Genomic DNA, 15,768 nt, shown 5'->3' with positions numbered 1-15,768 from the left:
TGTTAGAATCTCTCTCTCTCTGCATTCAATTCTTTGGAAAATAATTCTCTCATTATCTTCAGAGAAGTTACTAATTTGATCTTCTGCTTTCAGCCTTGCTGTAGTAAACTTAGTGTTTGAATTTCTTCATCTTGCCTGTTACATTGCTAAAATGCAATTTCTTTTTCTTTCTGCATTATTATTAGCTGGGCCTTTAAGTTGCATTCTTGATTGTCTTCTGTAGTCAGCAGTCTTGTATTATTAACCAATGACTTGTTCTCATTCAAAAGATTAATCTCCTCATCCAACCTTCTGCATTTTGATAAAACTGAATCTCTTTCCTCAATAACTGTATTTAGTTCTTCAGCAGTTATTCTTCTGTTCTCTGCCTTGCGAATTCTATCTACAATTAAATCTTATTGGTTACTGTTTTCATTCTTATCCAATATTCCCAAGTCCCCTTTCAATATTTTGACCTCTGAAGGCAGTTGCATCAATTTTGCAGTCATTTGTTTTAGTCTGGTCTCAGATTCAATTACACTGGAATAATCACCAGCAAAATTTTCAGCCTCTTCTAATAGTTCATTTTCATTTATTGTTGATTAAAAATAATTTCTTCTTTACTGGTCTAGATGCTCTTGATTTATTTCGTCAGTAAGATTTTCTAAGAACGGTTTGTATTCTTTTGAGTTTCACAACAAATATATTGAGACTTGTTGACTGCTTCTGAGCAATATCATACTTTCTTTCTAATGGTCCAATGATTATCCATCCAAGCATAGTTTTAATAGCATAAAGTCCATCTCTCATACTCAGTATCACTTCTCTTGGTTCCAGAGCCTTTGGATACATCTAAAACAATTAGCATCTCTTTCTCAGAGCTATTTTCTGGTATATAAACATTCCTCAGATATGACCACTGATCCACATCACTTTGACGTGCCATGTTTCCTTTATACACAGGCATAGTTTGACGAATTATGTTATATTTTATATTGTATATAGAAATGTTTTAAAGGAGATAAATTGTGGTGGGGTTTTTAGTGTAGGTCACGCACCGACACAAACACTTCAAAACAGATCTCATTTAAAATGCTGGAGCTCTGCTCAAGCCAGACAGTCCAGGCTCCAAGTGCCTTCGGAAAAACTTTGAAGAATGCCTATAAAGACTTCACAAGTAGGTGTTAATTGGACATGCTGTGGAGTAATGGAGCATTGTTTTGGAAAGCAACAGATGAACGAGCTCAGAAGATTGGGTCCGGTGCTGCAGTCTGAGTGCAGTTTGTTGTTCTGAGAGGGTCATGTGGTTTTTCTGTGTGTGTGTGTGTGTGTGTGTGTGTGTGTGTGTGTGTGTGTGTGAGAGAGAGAGAGAAAATCAGTTTTACAGTCAGCAGCAGCACTTTGTGGAAAAACACCATTTTGAAGCCGAGTTGTAAGTTCTTAGTTCAGCCTGTTCAAAGCCCTTGTGGTCCATACAAGAGGAGATGGCTGGCTGTTTAATGTTTCACTTGAAATAAGGGACACAAAAAGGAACTCTGTGGTGACCTGAAAGAAAGAGATTATCATCTGGAAAACCCTGATGGGGCAAGTTTCTTCGGCAAGACACTGAAGTGGCTGATTGGAAGGAATCAGTTTGTGTCTAATAAGCAACAAATCTCCCTCTGAAAACCAACAAGAATCTTTCTAAGTGGTAGTTTACCTTTCAAGCACCAAAGCCTAGTGAAGATTCATAAATATTAAATTCTATGCACAGTATAAGAATTGCCTGATACCAGTAAACTTGGAGGAGTCAGAAGTAAGATTGGACTGTGTATCAAATAACTTTTCTGAACTTACACACACATTAAGTTAGGTTAAGTTAATAATAATAAATTAAAGTTTGATCCTGTTTTCATGTTTAAAGATAATTAAAAGTAACTTTTGTTTAAGTAACCATTTGTCTTGGTAAATTTCTATTGGTGCTGGGTTTTGGGGTTCTCTGGGCTCATAACATTAGCCTTTTGTGTGGAAGATCACAAAAATCATCGCTGTGTATTCCAGCAACCTCTAACCCTGAAATGATGTTAGTTTCAATTACCTTTCCTTGTCCCATAGTTTTTAATAGAATCCTTGACTTTTTTTTCCTTCAAGATTAAGCCTTTTCGTATATGATGAACGTTTAATGGGTTTGGAGGGGCTGGGAAGGAGGGAAGGAAGGGAGGGGGGGGGAAAAGGGGAGAAAATGACACTGTGTATATTCAAGAGGGAAATGTTTGAGTGTATTTTGATTAATATGGTTCATTGTGTGAAAAATAAAAACAATTTTAAAAAAAGATTAAGCCTTTTCATAAGCCCCACAGTGCAAAATGACGCAGTGCTTCCTGAGTCAAGAAATGCATCTGTGCGTACAGTTGCATTCCTGTTCTTGGTCTTGACTTGCATGGGTACTGTTGAGAGTTTGCAGTTATCCTTACCGGCCCCAGTAAGATCACTTATCTGAACCGAGGCTATAACACTGTTTTCTGCTGCTTCCTTTCTTTCTGTTTGCTCCTTTTCCAGTTATTTGTTCCTTTGGTGAATATGCAAGCATTCTAGGATGCTTCAACTTGCATTTGTTACACCTAAGCCAGTTTTTACTGATGTGCCCTTTACACATACAGCCAAACATACCCCATTTTCCTTTAAGAAAGCAATCTTCTCATTGTGTTCCTTCTTTTCCAATTGTGAACACATTTCCAAAGCATGTCCACCTTCACAGAACAAACAGCTTTTCTCAACAGGCAAACTCTCCTTTTCTTTAGTTACTTTATCCTTTTCCTCATTTACAACTGACACAGTAGTGGCGAAGGTGCTCCTTTTCAATTTCAAACTAGGCTGCATGTTGGACCTCCTACATTTTTGCTCACTGTTGGAATGTCCTTGATATTTCCAAATACTGGTACAGTTGCGATTCACACATGCCATCCAAGGAACTCCACAATATCCTCAAAGAGAGCAATCTTTCTATATTTTGTCTGAAGTTTACAAACTCTTGTTCTCCACAAATCCTTCAGCCATTTTTCTTGTGATGATTAACATATTAAAAGGTAATTTAAGCTCGTGCATGTGGTCGCTATCTTCCATGGCATTACAGCATCCTCTTAAAAAGAGGATGTATGCTTGTAAAGCTTTGTATCCACTGATTTTATTGATGACCATGAAAGAATCTTCTCCATATAAGCCATTGCAATTTTATGCTCATTGCCAAAATGATCTTTTAGTAATGCCTTTGCCTTAGTAAATCTCTTTTCTGGATCCATATTCAGGCAACTCCTCACTAATTCCTTTGGCTGTCCTCCAGTATACTGTTCCAGGTAATAAAGACGATCTCTGGTGTTTTTATTCTTACTTTCAATATGATGTTCAAATGATTTAATGAATGTTTGACACTGAAGTGGATATCTGTTAAAAACTTGAATCTCCTCATTGGGTAAGGAATAGAGACCTTGTTGCTGTATTAATAAACCAGTAATTTCATTTTGTTTTGCCATAATTGACAATACATTGTCTTGTTCACTGTGGCTTAAAGCCAGTACTGTAGCTGAAAATGTCATGTCCTTGTTCACCCTGATTTTTATTACCTGACGGAAGTGAATAGAATTCTGGCTGGATATATTGAAATCTGCTTGTATCTCTGTCCGAGGGGTGATTATAGGTGTTTGCTGAGGATTTGACCATGGAAAAAAATGTTCTGCCTTAGCATCAAATGCTCTCATTTCATTGGATGACTTCTTACCATCAGACCTCTTTTGTTTCCAGCATTTGACACTCCATCTTCTGGATTTACTTCTGGTACGTCAGTTGTTGTCCAGAAATCTAACTCCTTTTCAAATCTGAACCGTACATCCTCTTCCCTTTTGACAACTTTGGTGACATTTTGTGACACATCTTTAGCCATTTCCCTGCCACTGACTCTAGAATCACCTAACGTCATCTGTAGTGCTTTCGCGAGTCTCTACTCATCCACCAAAGCTTCCTCTTCTTCTTTAATTGCCAGCTTCAATCTAGTTACGAGAACACTTTTGCACCTGTTGTACCTAGCCCCTGTTGGCACAGTTCTTTCATAAGATCTGCCTTCTTCCAGGTTTCAATACGTTGTGACTTAGTGCAGACTCCTAAAGTAGCAGTGGCTATTTTGCCTGTATCCATCTTGATGTCGAGTTCCCAGCACAGAAACATAAACTGTACTGTTATCAGCAAGCAAAACTCCACTGCAGGATCCATAATTTATATTACTAATTTGCAAGAAATGGCTTTACTAACATGTCAACAAAATCCTCTTCTCACAGATTAGAAGTTTCAAACTTTTTTTTTCAGGCCACTACTCAGGCCGATGGATATGGATTACAAATTGCAAAGCAACTCCGCATTTCTAAGATGGCCACCATATTGCTTTCAATACAATTCAATTTTCCCTTACAGCAGCCCAAATGTTCCAATAAAAATTTCCGATGACTAATTGTGGTGACTTCAATCAATAAGATAGTTGCTTGGAGGCTAAGTGAGCATTTGCCTTTGACACGTTTCTTGAATGAATCGGTATCGAAGCCCAAGGGAACAACAACATCCTCTCTGTAGTACTGAACATGTGCTTCAGAGCCAGCCAAATACTCCAGTACAGTTACTAACAACGTGGAATTTTGTTGTGTTCATCGAAAAATGCGATAGATTCAAACTGGATGTTTTCTATCTCATCAACAACAAAATGGAGAATGTCTTCAATAGTGACTTCAAACAGCATTTTCTCTCCAGCAGAGAAACGCAAGAATTGCAGATCTTAGAATCTCAAGTGAGCAAAGAGAAGCTGAGAAACTCGCAGGTTAGGCAGGATCCATGGAGTGAAATGGTCAGTTAGTGTTTCAGGTCATGGGTGCATGGGACTCCCAGTTGCCAATCATTTTAATTCCCTTCACCACTGGCATGTTGTCATGTTTGTCCTCAGCCTTGTCTACTACCAGGGTGAGGACAAGGGTAAACTTGAGGAACCATATGTTCCTTTTGGGTAGCCTAGAATCCAACAGCAGGAACCCTTCCCATGGTTCTTGGTATAATGTGACAAGTAAACTCAAGTCCAGACCCTTTATGACAAAATTTGGACAACAAAATATCTTCATTAATGCTGTTAGATTTTTGATCTATATACAAAAGAACATCCTTACAAGTCAACTGTGAATGTTTCTACAGATTTCGAAATGCAATAGAGTATGATACAGTTATTGGGCATTGCTTTGAAAGTGATCACAAGATATCGACTTATCGCGTAACATCATTCTCTGAGAAGTTTTACCAAATGAAGGCTGATGTGCTGCAGAGGAGCCAAATGCGGGTGGAGCAGAAAAGCAAAGAAAATCTTTGTAAGGAAAGCAAAGGAGCAGGTAGAATTTTCTAAAACACAGAACCCCATGCATTTGTTAGCTTCTCTTTTTATTCAGTTTCCCAGAGATGGTTAAATGCTGCCAAAGTACTCAGACTAATACATCTTTTGGGGCTGGATGTTTTGAATCAGTTAAGTGATTAATGCATACAGTACTTTCAGCCAGGCTCTGGGTTTGTTTTAAGCTTGATTTATTTTGCAGTGTCCTGTATAAGGTCTTTGAATTGGCATCTGTAACATCTGGTACTTTGAGAGATAACAATATGTTGCACCTTGACCTATCAGGAATACCCTTGCCCGCTTCAGGACTATGAATAAGCAAAATAATTAGCATTAAGCAAGATAAGATAGGTGGCCAAAAGTATGGTTGAAAAGGCCCATGTAAAATAAAGGTAGAGAGATAGAAAGGTTTAATGGTGGGAGGAATTTGAGAGCAAAATATAATTTGTGACAACTGCCATTTATGAAGTTTTAACTCGGTCTTTATCTAAATGACAAAATTATATCTTTTCAAACATTGGGTCTTCATTAACAAACTCTGGTTTCTTAATTTTACCACACCTCTCCTTTCTTTCATCTTACACTTTCTTTCCTAATACAGTAAAATCCCTGTTATCCAGAATTCAAGCAACTGGTAGCTTCAACCAACCGGCAAAAAAAATTTGTGGAAAATGATAAAAAAGTACAGAAGTTTAAAATTGGCACGCCTCACCATTAGTTCTCCATTCATGCAACTCACAGTGTCAGTGAAAATTCATTATCCAGCATCTACTAATCCCCATAGGTGCAGGATATCAGGATTTTGACTATATTTTGCAGTCACGAATGCTTTGGTATCTGAAAGCGTGTCAGCGTTAATGAATTATCTCAAACTCTGCACAGTAATTTGTGCTTATTGCTCAGCGACTTACTTATATGAATATTGGAAATGAAACCTGATCCCCTTTTCTCTGCATGGATGCTGCCTGACGCGGCGACTCCCGCCAGCTTCTCATTCCACATTCATATCCTGTACATTTTCCTTTTTTTTGCATTTCCTTTCTGCTTCCCTTCCTCTTGTTTTGACTCTTGCCCTCACAGCACTAATTATGCACTCCAGTGAGGACTCTCTATCTTTCAATCCCAGAGAGGATTCCAGTGTCATTATATTTTTGTATTCTGCAGGTAATACATCACTGATGTCCTGTGGAGCAGGAAAAAAATATCCATCTTCATTGTATTTCCAAACCAATTCTCTTATTAAGAGCTGGAGAATGCCACGCTATATTGCTGTCTCTGCTTTGAATGGGCAGAGATCCTACTGCAGGCCTTGCGACCTGCTGTTTAAGGTTGTAGTTATTCCTTTGGAATAGAAATTTCAGTGAAGGATAATGGGTGTGATAATCCTGTTTGATTTATTGTGGCTCTATTCTCTTTAGGCGTTGATAAGACTTCAGAACAGGACATGGAAGTCGACTTGTTGGGAGGTTCCCAAAAGCCACAAGCAAAAGTGAATGTTGGATTACGGCATGCTGAAAGACTGCAGAAGATGATCAACAAAACTGATAAAGCAAAAACCAGAATTGAGCAGAGGAAAAAGGAATGGGCAGAGCTGTGAGTTGAATTCTTGTTCAACTATTTACATGGGAATAAACAGAAGGGAAAGAAAGATGACACAAATAGGAGAGCTGCTGTCTCACAGCAGCAGAGACTTGGTTTTGACGGTGACCTTGGCTGCTGGCTGTGTGGAGTTTGCACATTCTGTCTGTGACTACATGGGTTGCTCAGGTTTCCTCCCTATGAAGTGAGAGTTTTTTTTTCCTATGAAGTGAGAGTTGACAGGATAATTGAGTGCTGTAAATTGCCCCGAGTGTCAAGGTGAGGAATCTGGGGAGATGATAATAAGGATTTAGGCCAAATAAAAATTGGGATTATTGTAAAATAGGTGGTCAATGCAATATGAGATAGAGGAGCAGGAGTAGGCCCACTGGCCTGTAGTATCTGTTTTACCATTCAGTATGATCATAGCTGATCTATTTGTGGACCCTGCTTCACCTATCTGCTCATTCCCAACAACCAATAATTCCCTACCATGCAAGCATTTATCTAACTATGTCTAAAATATGATGAGGAAACCTCTACTGCTTCTTTGTGCATTCTGAGAAAAGCAGTTCTTTCTCATCTCCATCCAAAACCTAGTCTCCCGAATCCTGAGGCTATGTCCTCTAGTTCTAGTAAACTAGGGGATGTAGATGAGCCAAAGGACCTGTTTCCACATTGTATCTCTCAGTGACTCCGAGTGAAAACATTACTTAGCTGGCTGATGCAACATTAGGGGTGGGTACAGACATTCCAAGTCCTTTAGTAGCTCTTTAAGCAATAAGAATGTTCACTAAAATTCAAACAGAAAATGCTGTAAATACTTAGCAGATTAGGACACTTCAGTAAGAAGAAAAAGTGTTAACTTTTCAGGTCATAGCTTAACTGGCTATTTGGGAGTTGGCTTCAGGGATCAAGTTGCCACTTCAAATATTCTACAGGGATGTACTTTGATTGGCTGTAGCAAGTAAAAAGTTTGGTGCATCTGTACATTGTACTTATGTGTATGACAATAAACTCATCATCATCAACACTTGTTCTAGTTGAGGACAGTAGGTAAAGAGTGATATCTTCTGAAAACGAGGTCCAAATTAAATTGCTTCTACCTAGGTAATATGGATGAGGAGAGGTTCATCTTACTGTGTTCACGTTAACCTCCTTACTGCTGAGCACAACAGATTATTGCAAAATGCTGGAAATACTCAGGTCAGGCAGCAACTGTAGAATAAGAAATTTGACATTTCAGGTCTGGGCCCTTTAATCAGAGCCCCAGCATCTGCAGTTTTCTTATTTTTTTGACAGTTAAGCACACCTGAATGGCATGTCTGTTGGCAACAACCAAATGTTAATCCTAATAGCACTTGTGAGTTGTGGGAGAATGGGTATGCAGTTGAGAGTGGTGAACTTGGATTGCTTTCACCTCATGGAGATGGACCTTAACTTTATGTTGTGGATTATATTTTTGGCATTTCCTTCATGAACCATACTTGTCAGCATTTGTGATTTGAACTTTAAGTTGCCTTACTAACCTTTAAGCCATTGCTTCTGTCTTCAGTCCTTTTTCTTGTTTACTAGTTCAAAGGACATTTTTTACAACTGCAGCCACTGAAAAAGATGATTTCACCTGAGGGAGAATGCAGAACTAGGGCCATTAAGTTCCTTTTACATCACATAGGGAATTCAGAAACATCTTCACACATACTGATTAAAAGTTAGTTGAGGTGACCAGCACATGTATGTCAATAGAGAACTACATAGATGAGAGGGGGAAAGGAATAGGATATTCATGGGGTGAGATAAAGGGTGCATTAAGCTTAAAAATCAGTATTTACCAGTTCAACTGAAAGGTGGTAGATTTCCTCCCTAAACTTCTCTATTCCTGTACTCTAAGTTCAAAGTTCAGATTTATTGTAAGATTCTTTTTTCCTGTGGGCCAGGCAGAATTTCTACTTATTGGTAATGCAAAAAAAAACTATACTCCAGAAAAGATACATTTACAAAAGAAATGTAAACAAAGTGTGCAATACAGATAACTAAATATAAGTAATAAATAATGTGGAAAGTGAGAGTCCTTAAGTGAGCCCTTGATTGAGTTTGTTGTTGAGGAGTCTGATGGTGGAGGGGGAGCAATTATTCTTGAACCTGGTAGTCCGAGTCTTTTGGCATCTATGCCTCTTTCCTGAAGGTAGCAGTGAGAACAGAGCATGTCCTGGGTCGTGTGAATCCTTGATGATTGCTGCTGCACTTTGATGGCAGCTTTCCATGTTGATGCTCTAGATGGTGGCAAGAGTTTTGCCTGTGATATACAGGGCTGTATCCACCATCTTTTACAGGGTACCGGTGCCTGCATACCAAGGTGTGATGCAACCAGTAAGCACACTTTCCATTACACATCTGTAGGAGATTGCCAAGGTTTCCATTGCCATACTAAACCTCTGCAAATTCCTGCAGATTTAGAGGCCCTGACATGTTTTTATCATGATGAGATTAGTGTGTTGGGACCAGGAAAGGCCCTCCGAGATGGCGACTCTCAAGAATTTAAATTTGCTCATCTTCTCCACTTCTGATCGTTCAGTGATCACTGGATTATACAACTCTTAACTCCTTGACAAAGTTTCTAGTCACAAATCTTTTTGTGCATTTTGCATCAATTTTTATTTGATAAACACTCCTTGACAGATTTTGCCACTTTAGAAGTTGTTGTGGCAATTGAATTGAAAACAATTGACTATCTTCAGTTTATGTTCTCAAATTAAATATTAGTGAATAAATGTGTACATGTATTAAACATCATTGATCTTAATGGAATTTTTTATGATTCTTTGTTATTCTTCCATGTTACATGTGTTCATATGATATGGAGGCAGGAGTAGGCAATACAAATCCTCAAGCTTACTCTGACATTTTAGTAAGATTGGGGTTGATCCTATGCCTCAAGGACACTTTGCTGTTTCATTGCCATTTTCTCTGAGAATCCAAAAAAAATGTCAGGTTTTTTTTTATAATATTCCCAATTATTAAATATCTACAGGTCTCTAAAGACTGGGTAGATAAATTGAGTATAAATTTGGCGGCATGGACTTGTGGGCTAAAATGTCCTGTTGCCATAATGTATGTCTTTAAAAATAATTCTAAAATTTGCAACCCACTATGTAAAGGAGTGTCTCTTGATTAAGTTCCAGGCTCTGTATCTGGTACAAACAGACCCTCAACATCTGTTAATTCTTCAACGCCTCAACGTTAATGGTTAATGGTATGACCTTGCATTTTCATAAATTCCAGCAAACTAAAGATATCTTCCTCAATCTCTCTTTTCAGAGCACAACCTTTTCATCCCAGGAATCAATGTGCATTGAACATTATCTTTATCAAAAGAGCAAAACGATGAATAACTTTAAAGACTCTGGTCATTTCCATGCAATGGGGGTTTTACTAAAGGTAGAGAAATTAATGCTGCAAATTCATCAGCTGAAGATGAACATCTGTAATCTGTTCACCTTTACTGCCCACCATGCTTCTGGCTTCCACACCAGCTGGAGTCATTATAAAATCTAAGGTGTATGCTAGAGCAAAACTGAAATCACTGAGATTTCTGCACATAGACTGAAACAGCTCCAATGCACCTACTGTTTGAGATACATTTCCAGACCATCTGCCGAGCCCACATGCATGCTTTGTAACTTTTTTTTTAAAAAGGGCCTGTGGCCTTTCCCGAGAGCTGAAGTTTCATGCATCTTTGACCATTGGCATCAACCTCCCTGTACTTTATCCCAAACCACTCCTGTTGTTTGGATTTGAGGGCAGACCATCCTGTCCATGGCAGAAACATCACTGATTACATTTCCACTTTGTCTTCTGTAGTTACTCAAGCCACCCTGATGATAACTATGAAGATCCAAATGATGTTGCAGCAATTAAAGATGCTCAGGAGCACATGGGAGATTTCAAGTTAAAAACAGCTCCTGACTACACAGTACCAGAACATCTGCGTATTAATGCAGAGACAAAAAGGAATCAGCTTATTCGCCTTGAGGAGCTGGTATGTTCTAAAACAAAATTTGTTGTGCATTCTGCAATTTGTTGGAATCCTATTTCAGAGACTCAGCTTCTTTTAAAATACATAAGGTTAGTAAATTATCCCACAGGTATGACCAGCATACACTTTGGGACTGCAAGTTTGAATGTCTCTCACATACAGAGCTGCGGGAAATTACAGGCAGCAGAATGAGTATCACTTGAAAGCAAGTTTATGCAGAGCTGTGTACGTTACATCGCAGATTCCAGATGGTGTGCCCCAATTAATTTCACAGTTCTTATCCTCCTTTTGAACAAGTAGTTGTCTACTCTTTTCAGGGAACAATAATTTCCATTCATTATTTCCCTTTACTCTAACTGCAGATTTCCTTTCTCAAATAGAGAGATTTGCATCCTTGATATTTGATTTTTTTTTATAATATGATAAACCCATTTTAACCTTGCACCTCGGCCACACCAAGCCTCCCATCCCTTCTTGTTGATATCTTATCAGTGCAGCATTTTTCATAATATAAAGAGTTGCATTGTTTTTAAAAATACTTTATTTATATTTTCACACAAGCTTGTACAGCCATATACACAGTGTCATGCTAACAATGGCAGTTCACATTCAAATATACATATATTCATTTTCTTTATTATATATACAAGCCCGTGTCTCTACCAACCCCCGTCCCCCCACACATAAAACAAGACGACTCACTCAAACCTCAACCAACAACATCAAAACTTTAACACCAGGTAAATAAATAATGAGTAAGGGGCAGGGATTGTTGCAGCTCAGTGGACGGCCTCTGGGCCGATATTCATTCCAGACCTTCCTTGATCGGGACAGAGCGAGGGAGAGGAAGCCGCAGCAAGAACAGGGAAACCAATCACCACCATGTGCCAATATAATGCATATATGGCCACCAGATCTTGCAAAAGGTACTGTATTTGTTTTTCAGATTATGTTATTTTCTCCAGGTGAACGTAGCTCTGCATTTCCTTGTTCTATCATTCAATTCTAAGACTAGAGTCGGACTTCCAAGTCACCACAATGCGATATAACACAAATTGGATTTGAAATTTGGACGGCTTCATTGTAAGCCTTATGTCCATTATATTTCCCAGCAGGAACAGCTCTGGGTCTTGTGGGAATCGCTTGCCTATAATTTTCTCCAGGACTGGGCCTAGATCTACCCAAAAGAACCTCACCTTGGTACAACACCACATCTGAAGCATTGGTCCGAAAGTTCCGGTTTTGATCTGTTTATTTTCAGCGGCGTTAGATCCAGCTGGTGCAAAAAGTTATACTGCACCAGCCTGTACCTTGCATTGAAATCTGAGGTCACGCTTTCCCGGCACAAGTCGGACCAGCATCTTTCATCAATTGCAATGCCCAAGTCCGACTCCCATCTTTCTTGCCACCTATGAAAGCCTGGTTTGGGTCCCTCTGATTGGAACAGGTAATATACATTACCGAAATCAATTTCTTACCGCTCCCCCTTCGAATCAAGGCCTCTATGTTACTGCATCGAGGTAGGGCTGTACTTGGACCCAATACGCCCTGTAGAAAAGACCTAAGGAGTTGCATTGTTGGATAAAGTTAACAAAACTATCAAAGGCCACATCAGGCAGTTAAGAGGTGTCCAAACTGTTCCATCCAGTCTATGCTGCTACTTAGGCTGCACCCATAGAAAGAGCAAACCACAGAAATAAATTTGTCGCCTGTTTAAGGAAAAAGGCATGAAGTTCTTCCTGTACCCCTGTACCAGATGCTGTGTGCAATGACAACCATCCATAACAAAAACATTGATACCCCTTTCCAAAAAGAGCAGGAGCTTAATATCATCACGTCTGTCCATAGTTTGTGGCAGGGTTGATTATTCGATGGGAATATAAGTACTTCAAGGTACAGGGTATCTCAAATAATGTGGTTCATTGTTCTACTCTATACTTGCTTTGTATGGATAAATATTTTCATGTTTGTTTACAGAACTGATATGTGGATGGTAGGTACTTTATAATAAAGGACGTGAAAGCATGATAATAACATGCATTATCTGTTACTGAATTATGCAAGTGGACAGTTGTGGTTTTCGTTGGTTCTTAGCACTACCTCTGAGCAGTATTTAATAAAGCAACCCCACGCTATTCCGTCATTTGCTGTATTTCTAGAGTCAGACTACGGAGAGGCAAATTTATTGCCTCATGTTGCACACCAGATTTTAGATTTTAGTGAAATGTACCAAGGTGAGGTTCTTTTGGGTAGATCTAGGCCCAGTCCTGGAGAAAATTATAGGCAAGCGATTCCCACAAGACCCAGAGCTGTTCCTGCTGGGAAATATACCCAGCAATTGTGAAGTGATACAAAACCTAAGATATCAGGGGTATTCTATTTGTGAAGCCTGTTGTTCTTTATTATTCTCTTGTAAAGATCCATGAACTCAAAAGTGAAATGAGCAAGAAAGTAATGGACCTACGTAACACCAAACTGGATATTATTGAGCAAATCACCATTCTACGTAAGGAGTTAATATTAATACAGACCAAACTTGATCCTTCACAACACCTTCCAATCCCTGAGATCCCAAGCATGCAGCCTGATGAAATGCCTGAGAAGAAGTTCCAGTATGACCCAAAAAAGCTTTTGGAATTCAGGGATGAGAATCTTCGCAGTAAGAATACCAAGAGAACATCTGAGGTCAATAAGATTGAAAAAACAGCTGGAACTGCTGACTCGACTCCAGATAGTTTGGATCATCAACTCGAAAGAAACACTGTGAAATCTCTTCTGTATGAAATGGCACCGCTGTCAAAGCTAGAGGAAGAAATAAAAATAATTGAAGAGAAAACAAATGTAAACATGCAGTCCGAGATACTCAGGAAGGTATGTTGGAGATGGATTCAAGTTTTATTAATTTTGAGACAAAAACATATACGTGTATAAAATATTTCACTGATTTTAGAGAGCCTGTATAAATATGTCTAATTTACAAAACAGTTGGTAATATGGAAAATCCTTTTTAGAAACTGTTCCTACTAGATCTCTCACACTTCTGCTGCACTGCCTTCATCCACCGCACCACTGGTGCAAAAGGAGTTATTTGGATATGATAAGGGACTAGGTTGAATTTATCATGACTGTGTGAAAGGAGATAGGGAATGGAGAGGCGATTGGGGAAGAAGGGGGTGGGGTTTTTTAAAATGAAAGCCAAAGAGGTCTGTATTAATGCCATCCAGTTGGAGGGTGCCCAGTTGGAAGATGAGGTGCTGTTTCTCCAATTTATGGGCAGTCTCAGTCTTGGATGTCAGACATGTCAGCAAGGGAATGGGATAGAATATTGAAATAGGTGGGAGATCCAGGCTATTGCGGCGGACAGAGCCGAAGTGCTCAACAAAGTGATCTCAAATCTGTGTCTAGTCTCTCCAATGTAGAGGAGACCACTTTGTTGAGCACTTCAGCTCTGTCCGTTACAATAGCATGGATCTCCCAATAGCCCATCCATTTCAATTCTCCATTCTATTCCCTTGCCAACATGTCTGACTATGGTCTCATACTGCCAGACTGAGATCACCCGTAAATTGGAGGAACACCTCATCTTCTGACTGGACACCCTCCAACCAGATGGCATTAATATCAACTTCTCTGGCTTTGGTTAAAACCATCTCCCTACCCCCTTCTTCCCCCATTGTCTCTCCATTCCTGTCTCCTTTCACACAGACATGATAAATGCTACCTTGTCCCTTATCATATCCAATGTGCCATTGTGTTGCACATCTACATTGGGGAAAAAAAATCAGATGGGAAAAGCAGCTTAGATGATGAGTTCTTGGGATAATTTCTTAGAACAGCATGTTCTGGAATCAACGAGGGAGCAAACTTATTAGACCTGACATTATGTAATGAGAAGGGATTAACTAATAATAGTGCAATAATCCTGACTGAAATTTGCCTTCATTTTGAAGGAGATAAAAATGGATCAAATAAATCAATAATTTAAATATTAAACAAAGAAGAATGATCCAATGAAATGGTAGACAAGTTGAGCAGATTTCCAGCAACTTTTTATTGCTCTGGTTTCTTACCCAGGCTTGAATTTAATCTCTCTGTCTTTAGCAGTTGTCAAACTCTTGGTCAACTGTCCTAATACATCCTATTGTGGTGTGCTTCAAATTTGATTTGATAATGATGCTAGGTCATTTTCCATTGTGAGATTCCCTGATAATGGTACACAAAAGTGCTGGAGAAACTCAACAAGTCACATAGCATTCAGTGAAAGTGGACAGACCCCCCTGCTGACAGCACCCCCCCCTCCGCTGACTTCCTCCAGAATGCTTGTGTTCTGCACTAGATCCAAGACCTGAAGACGTCTTGTTTACCTTTTTTACGAAAATAAGATCATTCTGATTCCCAATGAGATAATCTTACTGTGGTGCTTTGTTGAGTCATATGGACCTCTCAACCATAAAAGGAGCAGGTAATGTAGGAAGAGTTGCATGAGATGAGATGGGTAGGAATCTTAATGCAGGGCCACAACTAGTCACTGTGTTGTAGGAGGGTATTGACAAGCTACTTGAGCATAATGAACAACTAGTTATCCTGGTCTGCTCCATTAAGTTAATGTCATTGGTCAATAATAGCAATTAAATTCATATATCACATTACACCCAGTACAATGGGAAGGGTTATGAGTGAGCAGTTTAACCATGTAAATGACATCATTTAGAGTATGGGATCACAATGAAAAGGAAGATCAATTAGCCCTAAGCAAGGGTAGCGTGATTGTACTGTTATTCAG

At 39.1% G+C, this 15,768-nt stretch overlaps 1 protein-coding gene across 4 annotated transcripts in view; it reads left to right on the top strand.

The window, feature by feature from the left end:
• The window catches only part of LOC138738724 (cilia- and flagella-associated protein 44-like), a 127,084-nt gene that overhangs the window by 88,604 nt on the left and 22,712 nt on the right, over window positions 1-15,768 (top strand). For 3 of the 4 annotated variants that reach the window (XM_069889504.1, XM_069889501.1, XM_069889502.1), the window contains exons 22-25: window positions 5,182-5,372; window positions 6,790-6,964; window positions 10,811-10,988; window positions 13,404-13,856. In XM_069889504.1, the coding sequence (XP_069745605.1) occupies window positions 5,182-5,372; window positions 6,790-6,964; window positions 10,811-10,988; window positions 13,404-13,856 (997 nt within the window). The remainder of the gene's footprint in view (window positions 1-5,181; window positions 5,373-6,789; window positions 6,965-10,810; window positions 10,989-13,403; window positions 13,857-15,768) is intronic. The other variant, XM_069889503.1, reaches the window with a different exon arrangement.

The sequence above is a fragment of the Narcine bancroftii genome, chromosome 7 (assembly GCF_036971445.1).
Source record: "Narcine bancroftii isolate sNarBan1 chromosome 7, sNarBan1.hap1, whole genome shotgun sequence".
In the NCBI taxonomy this organism is placed as follows: Eukaryota; Metazoa; Chordata; class Chondrichthyes; order Torpediniformes; family Narcinidae; genus Narcine; species Narcine bancroftii.
The sequence above is the reverse complement of the archived record's forward strand: the minus strand, read 5'-3'. Positions and strand labels throughout refer to the sequence as shown.